The sequence below is a fragment of the Poecilia mexicana genome, unplaced genomic scaffold (genome assembly GCF_051168715.1).
Source record: "Poecilia mexicana isolate PSO_F unplaced genomic scaffold, ASM5116871v1 scaffold_12, whole genome shotgun sequence".
Lineage (NCBI taxonomy): Eukaryota > Metazoa > Chordata > Actinopteri > Cyprinodontiformes > Poeciliidae > Poecilia > Poecilia mexicana.
Window position 1 is genome coordinate 15,321,910 of NW_028263381.1, and position 15,496 is coordinate 15,337,405.

Consider the following 15,496-nt stretch of genomic DNA (forward strand, 5'->3'; position numbering starts at 1 on the left):
CTTTTAATTATAATTTAAAAGATACTTTTCTAATGCAGTTTTGGATACAGTTTTCCTGCTTTCTGCCCATCCCACATTAACAGGAACAAAAACAACAAGGTGTCCAGTAATAATGTGAGACAGACATCATCCTTCACCCAAAGAGCGAAACATGCACACAGCAATCAGCACACGAATACTCAGACGTTGATCCAATAAACAATTAGGCTTTGTTATCTAAATAGTTGCTTTAATTTCACTCAAGACTAATTTAACTATCATGCTGATTTTCCCGTGCCGCTCCTCTGGTTTGATGTTTTTAGGATGATAATCTATGCATTGTCACAAATAAACTTTAAAAAAAAAAAAACACACACACCCAAACCAAATGATCACATTCTGATTTATTGCATTTTATTACACAAAACATTTATGATGCACAGTCTCTCAAATAAACCCTTTGTTTTATTTATTTTTCTCTTTTTTTTCTTGTTAATATTTCTTGACTTAAAACGATGTCAGAAAGTGGGAAAAAGTGCTTTTTACAGGGATTTTTATCACGTCAATAAATACAAGGTCTTTGAGGTGTCGTTGGATTCTGTCTCAACACAACGGCCATGGCACTAAGATACAAACGCACACTCACTCACTCTCCCCGCCCCAAAAACACACAGAAACACATGCACACTTCTCACTATGTACAAACCCACTTGGTTTAATTGGGTCGATATTGTACCAAAGTTCTCAGTTTTCCTTATGGTGTAAAAAAACACACACACACACACACACACACACACACACACACACCCACACACCCACACACACACACACACACAGAGAGGCAAATCAAGCAACCTTCTAAATATAAATTACTGAAAATACAAACATGCGACTTTCTTCAGGAATGGTTTGAGTAGATGTTAAAATGAGATTTTCTCTTTATTAGAAGCATTGTAAAAGAATTAGGACAGATGCCAAAGCCTTTATTCAATAAAAAAAAGACTCATCCAATATTTTAAGAGAGAAATGTGTGAGTGTAATCTGGAGGGGCGTTTTATAAATACTTACCATTTTAAATCATCAAACGTCTTTAGTTTTGAATTTACTAATGAGGAAGCTTTATTTTTAATGAATAAGGCACATATTGTTTTGTTTGTATTTTGTATACCAAAATTTTAATTGTAAAGCTGTTAAGCTAAAATGTATTTGAAAACTTGAATTTTTTTTGTTTGTTTTTTTATTACAATATCATTAAGTAAATAGTTATTTCAAATGCAAACAGTATATCGTTTACATTTAACTTTCCTTCATGGTTGCTTTGAGAAAAAAAAAAAAAAAAAAGAAAGGGAGGAGTCTTACCTCTAATGTGTGAGCCCTTCCCAACGGGCCACAGTGACATTTTAATTTAATCTTCAACAATCTGACAACCTTCGAGAAGCTGCAGTCCTGCTTCTTTTATCAGTTACATCCATTTAAAATTCCCCCAAGTTTGAAGGTGGGTGAAGAGAGCGGAAGATGCTGTACATGAGAATCAGGGTGGGTCCGTCAGTGGGTGTGAAACACAGATTGAGAGTTCCTGCTGATAAATGCTGGAAGGTGATTGATTTGACACGCTGGTCACAGGCTGAATGTTCCCGTCCACTGAAAAGAAGAGAAGACGACGGCAGATCTGTCCCTTTCTCCTTCCGTCCATGATTGGGAGATTAGTCTTTTCTCCACGACTCTTGCACAATCTTCAAGTGAGGTCAGGCGGCTTCACTGACGGCAGATCCGGAGTAAAGATCCAGAGGTCAGGGGTCACGTGGAGAGCTAGCGGCTGAGGGGGAGCTGGGGCAGCGACATGGCCTGGTGAGGGAGGCTCTGAGAGGTCAGGACGGAAAACGGATGACCTGAAAAACATGTATTTAAAAAAAAAAAAAAAAAGACACATAAATGAATATCTTGTCTTTGATGAAGCTTCAAAAACATCGTAGAGATGAGAAGAAAAAAAAAAGTAAACTCACTATCGATATACCCGTGAAGAGCTACCATGCGCGCACGCTCAGGACTGCCGAACGGGGAGTAATGCAGCTCATCGGGCAGCGACGAGGGTATCCTGGACTGAGGATGACCCTGCGGAGCACCGCTGTGCTGGGGCGTGTGCTTTTTATGTCTCGCTCTGCAGTTTTGAAACCACACCTATGAAGACAGAAAACATCATGTAGCTACGCTTTTTCCCCTTCACCGCTTTATGCTGATGTAACATAAAGTCTAAAAAACAAAAAAACAAAAAGCACCTTAATTATTCTATTCATCTGCTTTGATCAAGACAAAGAATCATTTGAGTTTGCATGCAGATGAGTAGACTGTGAATATGTGTGACCTTTCTGACCTGTATAACTCTTCTGCTCAGGCCCGTCATGTCTGCCAGTTTCTGTAGCGTTTGGGCGTCTGGATTGTTGTCCTGAGCAAACTGCGCCTGCATGATCTTCGTACGTTGACAACATATTAATAGAGATGAACCATAGGAGTTGCTAAAAAAAAAATTGCAGTTTCTAAGACACTCATTGAAGGGAGAGTCTCACCTGTAGCTGCTCTGCAGTGAACGACGTTCGTGCTCTTTTGGCGGGTTTAGGCTGACTGTCCTGTTCCGTCGGTACTGCACCCTCTAACGTAATACCGTTACCTGAAAAACACACCGAATGATCAGACATAGATCCAGTGCATATTTGCAGCTAAGCGGTATCACACGTTTTGTTTAGTGTCAGCATCTTCTGCATCACGTCCAACAGATCCATATTTTACATTTTTAAAACGTTGAGTTGCAGCATGCTTTCAAAATATTGGCTATCCCAGATTTCAAACTTTCAGATGACTTACAGAAAATTGGCAAAAGTTTTGATAAGCATTAAGAAGATTCATAGCATATCAACACTGTCAGAAAAACATTTTTAACCCCCAAAAAACATATTGTCTATTAAAACTCATATTTTGCATTTAACTGCAAAATATTTTGCAGGATTTTATGAGTAATGGTCCTAAAATAGTTTCAAAATAATTTCAAACAGCTGTCAGTGATTAAATAGGCAAAACAAAGGACATTTTTATAGTGTGTGCTTTCATTTGTCATGTTAAGTGCATTTATGTTTTCTTCTCATTTTAGTGCTGGAACTTATGTGAAAGATAAACTCAAAGAAGTGCATCGTTTGTTTGTTTTTTTTAACACAAAATTTAATCTGAAAAGTGTGTTGTGCATTTCCACTCAGCCCTCCCAAGTCAGTAATTGTAAAACTCCTCTTTCCAATTACAACAGCAGGTATTTTGGGGTGTATCGCTACACCAGCTTCACAATCCGAGAACTGAAACCTTTGCCCTTTCTTCTTTGCAAAACAGCTTAAACTCGGTCAGATTAGATTAAGAGCTTCTGTGAACATTCATTTTTAAGTCCTCCTCCACATTCTCAACTGAATTTGAGTGTAGATTAATACATGACTATGCTTTCACCCGATACATAATAATGCAGCTGCGGCGGCTGTATTTTCTGGGTGGTTGTCCTCCTAAAAAAAATGGACTTCAACCATAGTGCAAAGTTTTACAGCATATTACATCTTTTCTTACAGAATTACACTGTATTTAGCTTTATCTAAATACTAACAAGAAACTCTGACCAGCTCCCTGGGTCTCTGCTGAAGAAAATGATCTCCACACCCACAGTGGTTTTGCATGTAGCTCAAAAGAGTTTGACTGACGGCAACGAGTGCTAGCTGTGTGTCCTACTGCAGAGGGCATCTTTTTGCCTGCCTGTTAACACTTCTTGCCGTTGGCTAGGTTTGTGGACCAAGTTGTCCTAAATAATAGTGTGAGCCACAAGAAACTATATGCTTGCAGCATACAGAAAATGCATAATGGCACAGGGAAAACATCTTTGCCCCTCACCACTCTCAGCCGCCCGCTTCAGGTTCTCCACCATGGTGTCGTAGTGGATCCGACACAAAACCTTCTCCTCCACCAAGCCGAACTCCTCTCCCGTAGACAGCTGCCTCTTACACGAGTAGCACGCAAAGCAGGCCAAGTGGTATGCGTTCCCCCTCGCACGACGCACCCAGTCGCTGGCATATATCTGCCGCCCACAGCGGGCACACTTAGTACCAAACCTACTGTGAAGGAGAGAAAAGGAGAACAGCATGGGGCGGAGGAGGAGAAGGAAACACAGAGAGAGAAATGAGGGCAGTGTTCACTCGAAAACAAATCCTAAAAATGAAATGTGCACAATTCCATCCTTTTCTTTCAGAACACTTTTTTTTTTTTTTTTTTACCAAGATGAAGTATGCGTGTGTATGTGTCTGCGTGCATGCGTGTGTGTGTTTAAACTTGTGGCATTTTCCGAAGCCTTTGAGGGAAGAAACCTTGGAGGAGGATGAAGCTTTTAGAAAATAAAATCCTGCAAGCTGAGCCTTGAATACAAACAAACCAACACCTGCAATTTCCTGGTTGATCCATGAAGGCCCTGACACACACAGACACCCGCACACCCCCCTTCCCCCCCAATGCACGCACACACACAAGTAAACACACATCCTAAATTAGACGGAGGAGCAGGGGGTTGCACACCCTGGAGAAGGAGGAAGGACAATGACATCATTTCAGGTCACAACACTGTAACTGATAGTAAGAGTGAGCTCCTCTGTGTGTTAGTTACTGTTGCGGGTGGGCGGTTTGGGGAGTTGATGAGCATGGGGGAAACAGTGGGTGAGAAATGAATATCCGAGGAGGCACTGCAAGAGAAAGGGGATAGCTGTATTTGAGGAAGTGGACGTTAAGTTGTTTGATCAACAAATTCTGCGGGGGAAAAAGAAAACTTTCATCCTACAAAAAAAAAAAAGAAAAGAATAGCTGCATTTCAGAGGCTGTGAATATGACAGATGAGAAAAATATAACATGTTTGTAGATATAAGCTGCTAAGGTACTCTAAATGTATTTAATTTTGTGCTGCACAATGAACCAAATCACAGCCACCATCACAAAATAAATATGTGCAACATCACAGCCTGTCCACACCCTTGGTGCCTACAGCTGTTAAATGTAGCTATGCTAATGCTAATCAAGAGTGGAGGTGAATTTGTGATGATAGAGGAAACGGAGAACTGTTAGCAAAACGTGGGTTAACGAGAACTGATATGTGAATAAAAACAACAACAAAAAAGCCAACTGCATTTTTCATACAGCACTAATTGAAAACAAATATATCTTGAGGTATTTTGCAAGACAATCTGATTTCAAGTCTAACTGTATAGAACTGTCTTTGGTCAAAATTCAGTTTAAATTGGTCTAGTTCATTCTAGTCAAAACAGCCATAAAACTAGATTCAAATCAGATTGCAGTTCGAATACAATGCAGTCAAATTTAGTTGACTGTACTGTATGGTGATTAGTTTAAAAGTTTTAACGGGGCCCTCAATTTAATTGAGTCATTAACAACAAATCCTGAGAATGGGAAGGAAGCACTCCCTTTGTAATGGGGAGAAACCAGTAAATTCTGGGCATCTGCCCTTGACCAGCTGGATGTTAAGAGTAAAATAAGCAGAGAGAGAGAGAGATAAATAAACAAGGGAGCACATCTAATACGGAAAAAGGAAAGCAAAAAGAGTACACAAAATCCACGGGAAAAATACTTTGATTATTGCCGATTTTCTGACTCCATTAAGCACAGAAGTACTGAGTCAGGCGTTCTTTCTATGGGAAGGAGAAACAAGGAGAGTAGAAGAAAGGAAACAGTAGCATTAGCTCCAACATTAGCCCTAACCAGGAAATACTCATCTAAACACAAAAACACAAGTCGAGGTGTACTGGCTGTATTTGTACAAAAAAAATAAACTTCAAACAGTACAACACTTTTCACTGTTATTTTCCAGGTAAAACATAATATCCAATGATGATGTCCTTCTCTGTTTTTCACTAATTGAGTTTTTGGCCACATGCATTAATAAACACAGTTGCTAAATCTAATTTTAAACAATCACACAGGAATAGACAAGACACCTAATGCAAATAAAGAAAATTGCCGTAAAATATCACGTTTGTCAGATGCTTTAAAATGTCCCAAAAAAAAAGTAATGCTTTACACATGAATAGAGCATGGGATTGAGTTGTGTTCTGAAGTGTGCATTATGGACTTTAATGAATGTTAAATGCTTCAAGTTCAAGATGGTTGGGGTTAGGTTAAGAGCTATTGTTGAGGTCAGCAGCTGGCAATTCTGGTGAAGGAGGCAGCCTGAAATAAAAAAAATAAAATAAAAATAAAAAAAAAGAGCTGCATAAACAGCAACCTTTAACAGGAGTGTACAGCCAGATTTATGGTGATTAATGCTTGCTGTGGAGATATCCTTTTAGATATCAGAAGACGCCATGAATAAAGCTCAGAGGAAAGCTGTATTTCAAAAATACTTTAGAGAAATATAGGCAAGGGAGCAGGATAATGGACATCCATCGGGAAGGCGAAGGACCGAGGCAAACAGTCGTAGTGCAGAGGGAAGTGGCAATGTGAGGAACGTAAGCGAGAGAGCAGGAGGACAAGGGTGCGTTGCCAAGTGAGTGGGTTTGGCAGCGTTTCAGTGCACTCAAGTCCACTCTGTCTGGGATAAAAGCGTACTACAGCCTCGACATCACAAGGTTGCAGCTCCTCTTCTGCATAAGAGCGAGAGGTTTCATTTTCATGCACGTGGTGTCATGGAGGGCAAGTCGTTGACTGTGTCTTACTCGCTATCTTAACTGCACTCCCTTCTGGATTTTATCATAAATCAGCAAGTAATAATAGAGCCAATAAATTGTGACTAGCCACAGCATGGGCTGTGCTTACGAGCCAATAAGGTCGTGCCAGAAACAAATTGACCCCGTGGCTCGCCGTGCACATCGTTACAGAGGATTCCAGCCCGTTTGTACAGTAAAGAAGGAAAACATTGTGAAACGTTGTGACTAATCCAGCATGACAGCTTGTCAGTTTCATGCTAAGAGACAGAACCCAGGAAAGCTGTAAACCATCCCCATGTTTGAGCCTCCTACTCCTCTATCTCGATCAGTTTCCTCCTTCTACTCTGTTCTTCATTTAAAAAAAAGAAAAAGAAAAAAAACATATTTATGTTGGAACACTGTCATTTCTGGCCACCTCTACAACATCCCACACCACTAAAATCATTTTCATTACCGGCCTCTTGTTTGACTAATTTTCATATTATTTCTTTTTTATAGTAATCTTCTTGCTGCTGAAAGCGCTTTCAGGAGCTACTGATTCTTGCATTATTCCTTATGAGCTTTGAGAAACTCACTTCGCCATTATTAGATTTGTACAAACTCTGATCATGCCTGACTGTGTGGCTTTATGGTTCGTCTCAGGTTTGCAGCAGAGGAATCAAATAAGAGAAAAGAAGATGATTTTTGGATTTGTTTTTTTTTTTCCTTTATTCAAAAGTCTTTCTGCTCAATCTGAGAATACAATCATTGCATTTAACTAAATAGAACAAATGCAGACAGATTTTTTTTATTTGCTTTAAAAAAAAAAAATCAAACCACTCTCTGTGCCCACTGTTTTCCTTTTTTTTTTTTTTTTTTTGCTACCATGGAGACCTAATCAGTTAAATAGAAGTGGGTAGGGTGATGAATAATTGCTATTCCAAAAATAACAAAGAGTGCACATGCATAAAGAGGTGCACGGCATTTAGATGTGAAACACACACTCATAGTTGCAGCCCTGACGTCCCAGGGAGCCCCTGATTAGTGCAGCAGAGCAACTTCCCGTGTTGCCTGCAGCTCACGACGCTCATGGACGAGGTTTCCGTGGAGCGAGGGGAAGGCGAGGAAGAGAAAGAGGCTGATAAAGAAGCATTTTATATATATTATATATATCTGTAAGAGTTTGTGTGAGATAAACTCCCGAGGTCTGACATTGGTTTGAGAGGCACAGCGGGGGCTTTATCCCCTTCAAACCCCCCTGCAACTCCATCCCTGCACACACATACACAGAGGGAAACCCACTCTGATTTCCTGCTATTACGCCCCATTAAAGGAGCTGTCAGTCCAAAGCCAGATGAGAGGCTGACACAGATGAGGAAACATCTCCAGAGGTCTGAAAGCAGCCCAGAGGATCGGGACTCCAGCGGTGTTTAGCTCACTTTTAAATCTGATGGCCTAAGCCCAGACTGCAGTTTGTGTTTACAGAACGGGGCGAGGCGCAGCAGGCCCCGCAGCAGAACCAGACTGCTTACTGCTACGCTTTTACACGATTTTATATTCTCAGGCCAACTTAAAGAAACGGCAAATCAACTTCTAAGAATTCAACTAGGAAATGTTGATATGTTACAAGAAAATTGTTACAAAATTAGAGGATTCACTCTTCTACTTGATAGCGATTGACCTGCAAAACACACAAATCCTCACTATTACGTTTTGATTTATTTCTGAGTTAAAACTGCTAAATTGTACTTTTAATTTGCCAATTGGAAGTGTTGCCCTATTTTAATCAGCTAAGATGTTAGTATTTAACCAAAACCATAAATATACACCATTGGCAAAACTTCTCCACTATTCTTAATTGAACTTTTTTACATTTATTTAGGTGTCATAAATAAGAGCTCTATTTGTAGCTAAGTAACTCGACTGAAGGCCTCTTAATACTGGCACTGCCCATAACCATGTAATTATTTCACCAAAAATCCTGCTGCTCTGTGGGGACAAAAATGGTCGGATGATTCAGTTTATAATTCACCCTGTAAAATAGCACCGTATCTTGTATCTCAAAAGGTAAATATGTACAACTTTACATAAAAAAGTCAGTCGTCGTGCTTTGACGGCATTACTAAGCCGACACACGTTCAAAATTAAACCCTGAAATATAACAATATTTCCAATGACAATAAAAGCTAGATTATGTTCTTTTTTTGGGAAATATGATTCGAATTTAGTTTAAACTCTACAGTGTGCCTTTGTGTGTCATAGTTTAATTTTAAAAAGCAAAGGATAGAGCATTTAAACAGGCCACTGGTTCAGCAACACAACATAGCAAGGCAAACATGAAACTCCAGTTTGTTTTTAAAAAATTGCAAAATGACTGACAGCTCGTACGTGAGCACAGATCTCCGTGTGAAATCATATTATTTGTACATAATATGCATTTCAAATAATGCGCGTTAAAGTGTGCAGCTTCATGTCTCTTTGCATCTGAATTTCAGTTTGGATAAGAGTCACATTCATGTCAGGAACATGCTGGACCAGACTCTTGGGGCGGTCTAATTGCTGGTCTGGAGGCCTGTGGGTCTGGGGTTGGAGGACAGCTAATTGCGGGTGATTATAAACCTCAGAGCACTGGCCTGGCCTGGTGTCAGGTTCTGATCAGACAAACACCCAAGTTCACGCGCTGCTCCATGCACTCTCTTCCTCTGCTCTGTTTAACACACACACACACACACACACACACACACACACACACACACACTGCAGTGTTAAGCATAAATAGGCGTTGTGTGTCTGACCCCAACCCAGCTACTGAACATAATATTACTATGCTGCTGGCGTGAACTCATTTCAACCTCACACACCACACAAACTCTCACACATATGCATGCATAGAGAGCAATATCTTGTGTTCACCCTTTGGGTTTCATAATAGAAAATAATTACTGGTAAGAAGTGTAGATCCAAGAATGAAGCCATTAAATATTGCAAGCAATCCGATAATTTCGGGCAAAATTATCCAAATGATTTAAAACTTTGTCTCGTTTTGTCTTTTTATTGTTTTTTTTTTTAATCAAGCAAAAACTTCACAGCAAAATTATATTAATCTTTCTACATGAGCAGAGATTTTTTTATTACCATCAGAGCAATAAAATCTTGTTGCTCAAGATTGCTGAGCAGATTTTTGTGCATTTCTACATTTGATATTTATACTTATTGATGCTGAGCTTCAGCTCTTTGAGGTTGGAAGGCCTCCCTTCCATCTCCCTAATGTCTGACTGACCCACTCCAAAACATCATCACTTCCAGTCAGAAAAAAGAAGAAATTCTGAAGAAAAAAAAATATTTATACCTCCATTTAACAGAATTATAGATATATTTATAAATACATAAATTTGACCGGTTGGTCTTGGTGCCTTAAGAGTGAGTTTGCGATTTGCAACGTAATTGGACTTGGGTAAATTTTGGGGTCCGGACTAACAGCAGCTAAATTCTGACTGCTCTGTGTGCTGCATTGTGTGAATCATGCGAAAATCTCGTTTGCAGTCAGGAAACAGCAACGCTTCCAAGCTGATAATAGTGGAAAAATAAGATTAAATAAACTCAAGGAGCTTTAATGAACGCCTTTTTAAAAGCAGTCGAATCAAAAACGTGAAATTGTCCTGCTAATAAATATGAAGATTTAAACTCTCACAACAAACATGTTTTATGCTTGAGAAGCAGAGAGCGGTGCTTTCCTTTCTGCGGCTCTTAGAAACGTTGTGTGTCAGACAGCCATAACAACAACGCGGATCTTTCAACTCTTCCCTGTGAGCACTGACTTTTATTTTGATACACAGTTTCAGCTTTTGAAAGAGCCTTTCAAAATTACATGAAGCAGCCCGCATCTACCTCCAAGGATATACAGGATGCAGGGTGCGTGTGCATGCTCGTATGTTTGCGTGTGTGTAGGAGAGAAAAAGAGAGAGAGAGATGGAAAAACTATAGAGCAGACGTGGTGTTTTGAAAACGGGACCATAAACTTACCCCTACCTGAAATAATCCATTTTGCAGAAGATCTCCTTGTTCTTGATGTAGCAGCTGCTGTGCTGACGCAGTGACGTTCTGCACACCGAGCACTCCAGGCAGCGCACGTGCCAAATCAGGTTGTTCACCTGCGAAAAGACACCAGCCGTGTCAAATCCACGATCAAACCCCCGCCACCCCCCGCCCAAAGGAAAAAAAAAAAAGAAAGAAAAAAAAGAAGAAAACAAGAACAGTGAGTTAGCTTGTCAGTGCTGAGATAACCCTGCTGCCACATGCTGCAGAGTTCCGTCTAATCAGCACTAATATGAACACAAAGGCTGATCTCGACTCAGTTAACGAGATTATCGCCAGTTTCCCCCCGAGAGAGATCAGGCCTATCACTTATGATTTACATGTCGGAAAATGTAAAAAAAAAAAAAAAAAAAAAAAAAAAAAAACAAGAAGAAGAAAAAGAAGAAGAAAAATTGTCAAAAAATTGTTTCGATTTGTCTCGGTTTTGATGTTGCTGTTTTTTGTAAGTCAGTCCAGCTTTATGTTTTCACATACTGTGAATTATTATGACAATTATTGTATTGTATTTTTTATCTATTAAAAATGATATGTAGCATTACTACTACTACTGCTACAAATAATAATAATAATAATAATAATAATAATAATAATAATAATAATAATAATAATAATAATAATTAATAATAATTTTGGTGATGATAATAATAACCATTTTTACAGTTTGTGAAAAACGTGGCTTTTGTTTGGTTTGTTAGCCGCAACCTTAGAGAGCAGCATGATATTTTAACAATTATGAGTTTTCTTTACCACTAAATTGTCAGTGTGTATATTAAATTATGTAGGGTTGAATTACCAAAGAAAATTTCACAAGAAGAAGTTGACATAATAATGTATAATTTCTGTTATATTTCAAAATATAAAAATAAATATTTTAAACGCTGTATTTAATTAGAAACACGGTAAATATAGTCTTTTTCTATTTAGATACTTCGTTTACTGAAGAAAATATTTTTAGCATAAATAATTCTTATATGCATTTATTACTTTCAAAATATTATTGAAATAATTTCAATGATTAAATAGTTGGTCAAATTTAAACAACAACTTGGAAGAACGAGGGGAAACTATTTTATTATTGCTGTTTTTAGGTTAATATTTAAGCAATAAAAATGTCTATTACAGCATGTATATATTTTTTGTTTAAACTGTCAGAAAAGTTTGAATGTGTAATTATTGTTGTTGTGGGACAACAGACCTCACAAAACCAGTTTCCGAACATTTCACGCTGGAGATAACATCAGCCGCATCTGTTAACATTCACGATCCGTTCAAATAATAATGATAACCTTTTTAAATTTGCTGTATAAATACTTTAGATTTTTTTTCTCTCTCTCTCTCTTTGCCGTTCCGCAGTTTGGGTGCCATCGTCCAACACAATAGGCGCATTAAGATGTTGAGACTTTCTTTTCACTCCAGCACACCAGAACAAACACACAAGCGCGTCTGTTACATTCCCAGTAAGACCACAGTAAACACGCACACTTTGCTTCTGTTTGTACTTTGCAGACTGGCTGTTGTCTGTCGATTTTCATACAAGATGTCCTTTTTTTTTTAATGAGGCGGGAATTAAAATAGAGTAGGTCTCCGGCTCACCTTCAGCAAGTATCTGTCCAGGATCTCCAGCCCGCAGCTGGCGCACACGTTCTTCCCGGTGGACGGCACGGAGCTGGCGGTGGAGGTCGGCGAGCACACGGAGGGGGTGGACGGAGTGCTGGGAGGAGAGCGGATGTCTTCCCGCTCCATATTGGAGCGCTGGGACTCCCCGTCCGAGTGAGACTGAAAACAGAGGCAATCATTATAATAAAAATAAAATTTTAAAAATTAAAAAAAAAAAATCCTGTTCGGATCATGTCGCCATTTTTATTGCGCGATTTCCCACTTCTAAACAGATGCACTGATGTCAAACGATAGAGAGGCGCTCACCATCGGTGTGTGTTTGGAGTCCACAGTGCTGCGCGGGGATCCCGGTGTGCTCTGATGCTCGACGCAGATCACCTACAAGAAAGCCTTCAGTGAGTTCCCGGTCTTCATCAGTTTCCACATCTCATCTTCAGTTGAGAAAAAAAAAATCCCCGGGAGACATTTGCGGAACCCTCTGCAGGGCTGCTCCTTTATAAAGCAGTCCCGACAATAAGCCGCGCTTAAAACCGCTAACGGGGCCCCCGCAACAAAAGGCACATTTTAATGAAGCTATTTCAATTTGGATTGATTTTTTTCCCCCATGCCCTTAACCCATGCCTCTGAGAATAATAGTATTTTCTGCGCAATCCAGGACAGCAAGAGTGGAGGAGGGGAGGAGGGGGGGACAACTACCTGTAATTACAAATAGCTGCGGATAAGAGGGACCCGGAGTGTCAATTTCATCTGTCAATCAGCAGAAGGCAACGGGTCACCCAAAGAATTGCAAATTTGATTTTTAATGGCTGTAATTAAAATCTAATTCTCTTCAGGGCGAAACTGGCTGCGCTCGACACAGACGGAGGAGAGAGAGGGAGAGAGGTTCGCGGACCGCAAATCACGCTATTCATAACAGAGAGGGCGCGTGCCTCCTCACGGCGGCTGGCGCGTGCGGCTGATCTCAGTACACAAGCCGTGATTCCTGTGACATCACAGAGAGGCAAAAAGAAAAAAGACGCACAAAGCCGGAGGCTGCGGGATGCAAAGAAACGGCGCGGTCTGGCCGGAGGTGACATGCAATGAAGGAGCGTTTTTTTGTTGTTGTTTGTTTGTTTGTTTTTTTACGCACAGAGTTTGCGCAAAACCCAGGCGCAAAATGGTGCTATACGCACCCCCTGATAACAGTTTCCCAAAGTGTCAGTACCTGCTTTGTTGGAACTCCTTCAGACAGAATCTTATTTCCCTCTGAGAGAGGGGACAAAACTTCATTTTTCCAGTACATGAACTCCCCCACCGCCCCCCGTCCTGCAGTCTCAAGTCTTCAGCGTCTCCAAACTCTGCGCCTCGAACCAGGGGAAGAAACAGCGCGTCAGTCGGCGTCAAGGTTTGCAATATCCGTTGGATATCTGGTGCACCGTTTCTGTTTTTGACACTAAGTTTTTCTCCGCTGAACCCCTGCAGCGCGTTCAGATCTAGGCAACCAGGCAGAAGCTTTGCAGATGCGATGACTCCCGTGTCCGACTTCTTCTCCCTCCTTCTTTCTCTCTCTCTCTCTCTCTCTGTGTCTCCCTCTCTTTCTCTCCACTTTTGAGTAGAAGCCCGTCTACAGGAAGTGAATCAAACGGAGGGTTTGGCAGCTTTTTTACTCCGAGTCTTCAGGAGAGGCCGGCTGGGCTGCGGCGACCAGAGCGCCAGGAGAACAGAACCAAAGTGTCTCTGCAGAGCTGCAGGGAAAGTTTGCGCGGCTCTGCGGGCCTGCCTTATAGTTAAAGAAGGGGGAGGGAGAGGAAAGAGTTTCAGAAGGGTGGACACAGTTTGCAACAGCTGTGACACAAACTTACTCAAGTTATGCATCTGCGTGTTCTCTGAGCGAATAAAAATAATAGCAAACTTAATGTGCTGAACTTATAAATACATTTTTACTATTTGTGGATTTAGCAAATCTAAAAAGTGATCATATACATTTTAACTGTTAAATCGTTTTTTTTTTTTATCATATTCATGTAAATAAAAATTACAGTTCCTTCTCAACATTTTAACCAGCCATTCATCATGTCTGATTGGCTAAAAAAAAAATAAAACTAACTAAAAATATCAAAAAACAAATTTCCGGCATAAATTTGTGTGCAAACATTTCATCTTGAAATAGCAAATTTAGTTCAGATGCTTTCAACTACAATGGACCCCTTTTCCGTTTCCTGTGTAGGCCTTACTTTATTAATATTAATTTTTAAAAAAACCCATAAAAAATAACGAGTTATCTATCGAAATTTAATCGAATCATTGATTTTATACAATCCCCAAGAAGTGTCTGTAAATTATGTCTTGGATCATCACCTATATAAACAAAATATATCCGTTTTTATGCAGCTCAACTTTCCGCGTTTTCTTGAAGAATTGTGAAAACGACAATCAATCACCAAATGCATCTGAATCCAACAGTAGCTTCCCATATAATACATAAATAAATTAATCAAGAGTCTGGTTGACGTAAATATGATTTTGAATCTTGAAGCGCCATTGGCCAGCTGTCATCTGTCCCTACAAGAATACCGGGGATTTTCTGGTGCATTTTAGCTGGTTAAAATACGAGGTTTACTGTCAGAGAACCAGCTTACTCTCTAACGCTACGTTTTTAAGATAAAAGCAAAAAGGAAAAAAATAAAAAGGAAAAAAATGAAATATGATTTTATCTTCGACATTAAAACAATATTAATGTTCACTGAAATCACCTAAACGTAAAGACGGAAGCACACATTCACAAAATACTCCAACGCTGAAACAGCCAATAAGCCAAGTTTTTCACCCAAAGATAGTTGACAGAAATTATTGCAAGTCCCACTTTCTTAATTTTCCTAATGCAAAAATAAAGTTGTGAGTTGTAAGGGTTCATGCAGCCACTACAAAAAGAAAAAAAACACCTCAAGTAATTCAGTTTGGAAAAACAAGGATAGATGTTTATAATAGTAGGGCATGGTAATTACTGCTAGTCATTTATGTAGCCTAAAAAGAAGCATTAACCCAATATGGCAAACCTAAACTGTAAACAAATCTTTTAGGAAGCTGAATATATTATCTCTTCAGTCTTGTTTCAAACCAAC

General features: G+C 39.7%; 1 protein-coding gene across 2 annotated transcripts; it reads right to left on the reverse strand.

Moving 5' to 3' along the window:
- Nucleotides 1-368: 368 nt before the first annotated feature.
- Nucleotides 369-14,133, reverse strand: lhx6a (LIM homeobox 6a). Of its 2 annotated transcripts, none has more exons than XM_014983303.2 (9): nucleotides 13,600-14,133; nucleotides 12,702-12,773; nucleotides 12,372-12,554; nucleotides 10,713-10,834; nucleotides 3,895-4,112; nucleotides 2,544-2,644; nucleotides 2,351-2,446; nucleotides 1,983-2,157; nucleotides 369-1,868 (listed from the first exon to the last, which is right to left on the reverse strand). In XM_014983303.2, exons 1-9 carry the CDS (start codon nucleotides 13,675-13,677, stop codon nucleotides 1,789-1,791), a joined length of 1,125 nt encoding a protein of 374 aa, XP_014838789.1. In that variant the 5' UTR covers nucleotides 13,678-14,133; the 3' UTR covers nucleotides 369-1,788. The 2 variants fall into 2 exon arrangements, with proteins under 2 accessions (XP_014838789.1, XP_014838788.1); XM_014983302.2 differs by having other exon boundaries at nucleotides 3,895-4,115; nucleotides 13,600-14,132.
- Between the last annotated feature and the right edge of the window lie 1,363 nt (nucleotides 14,134-15,496).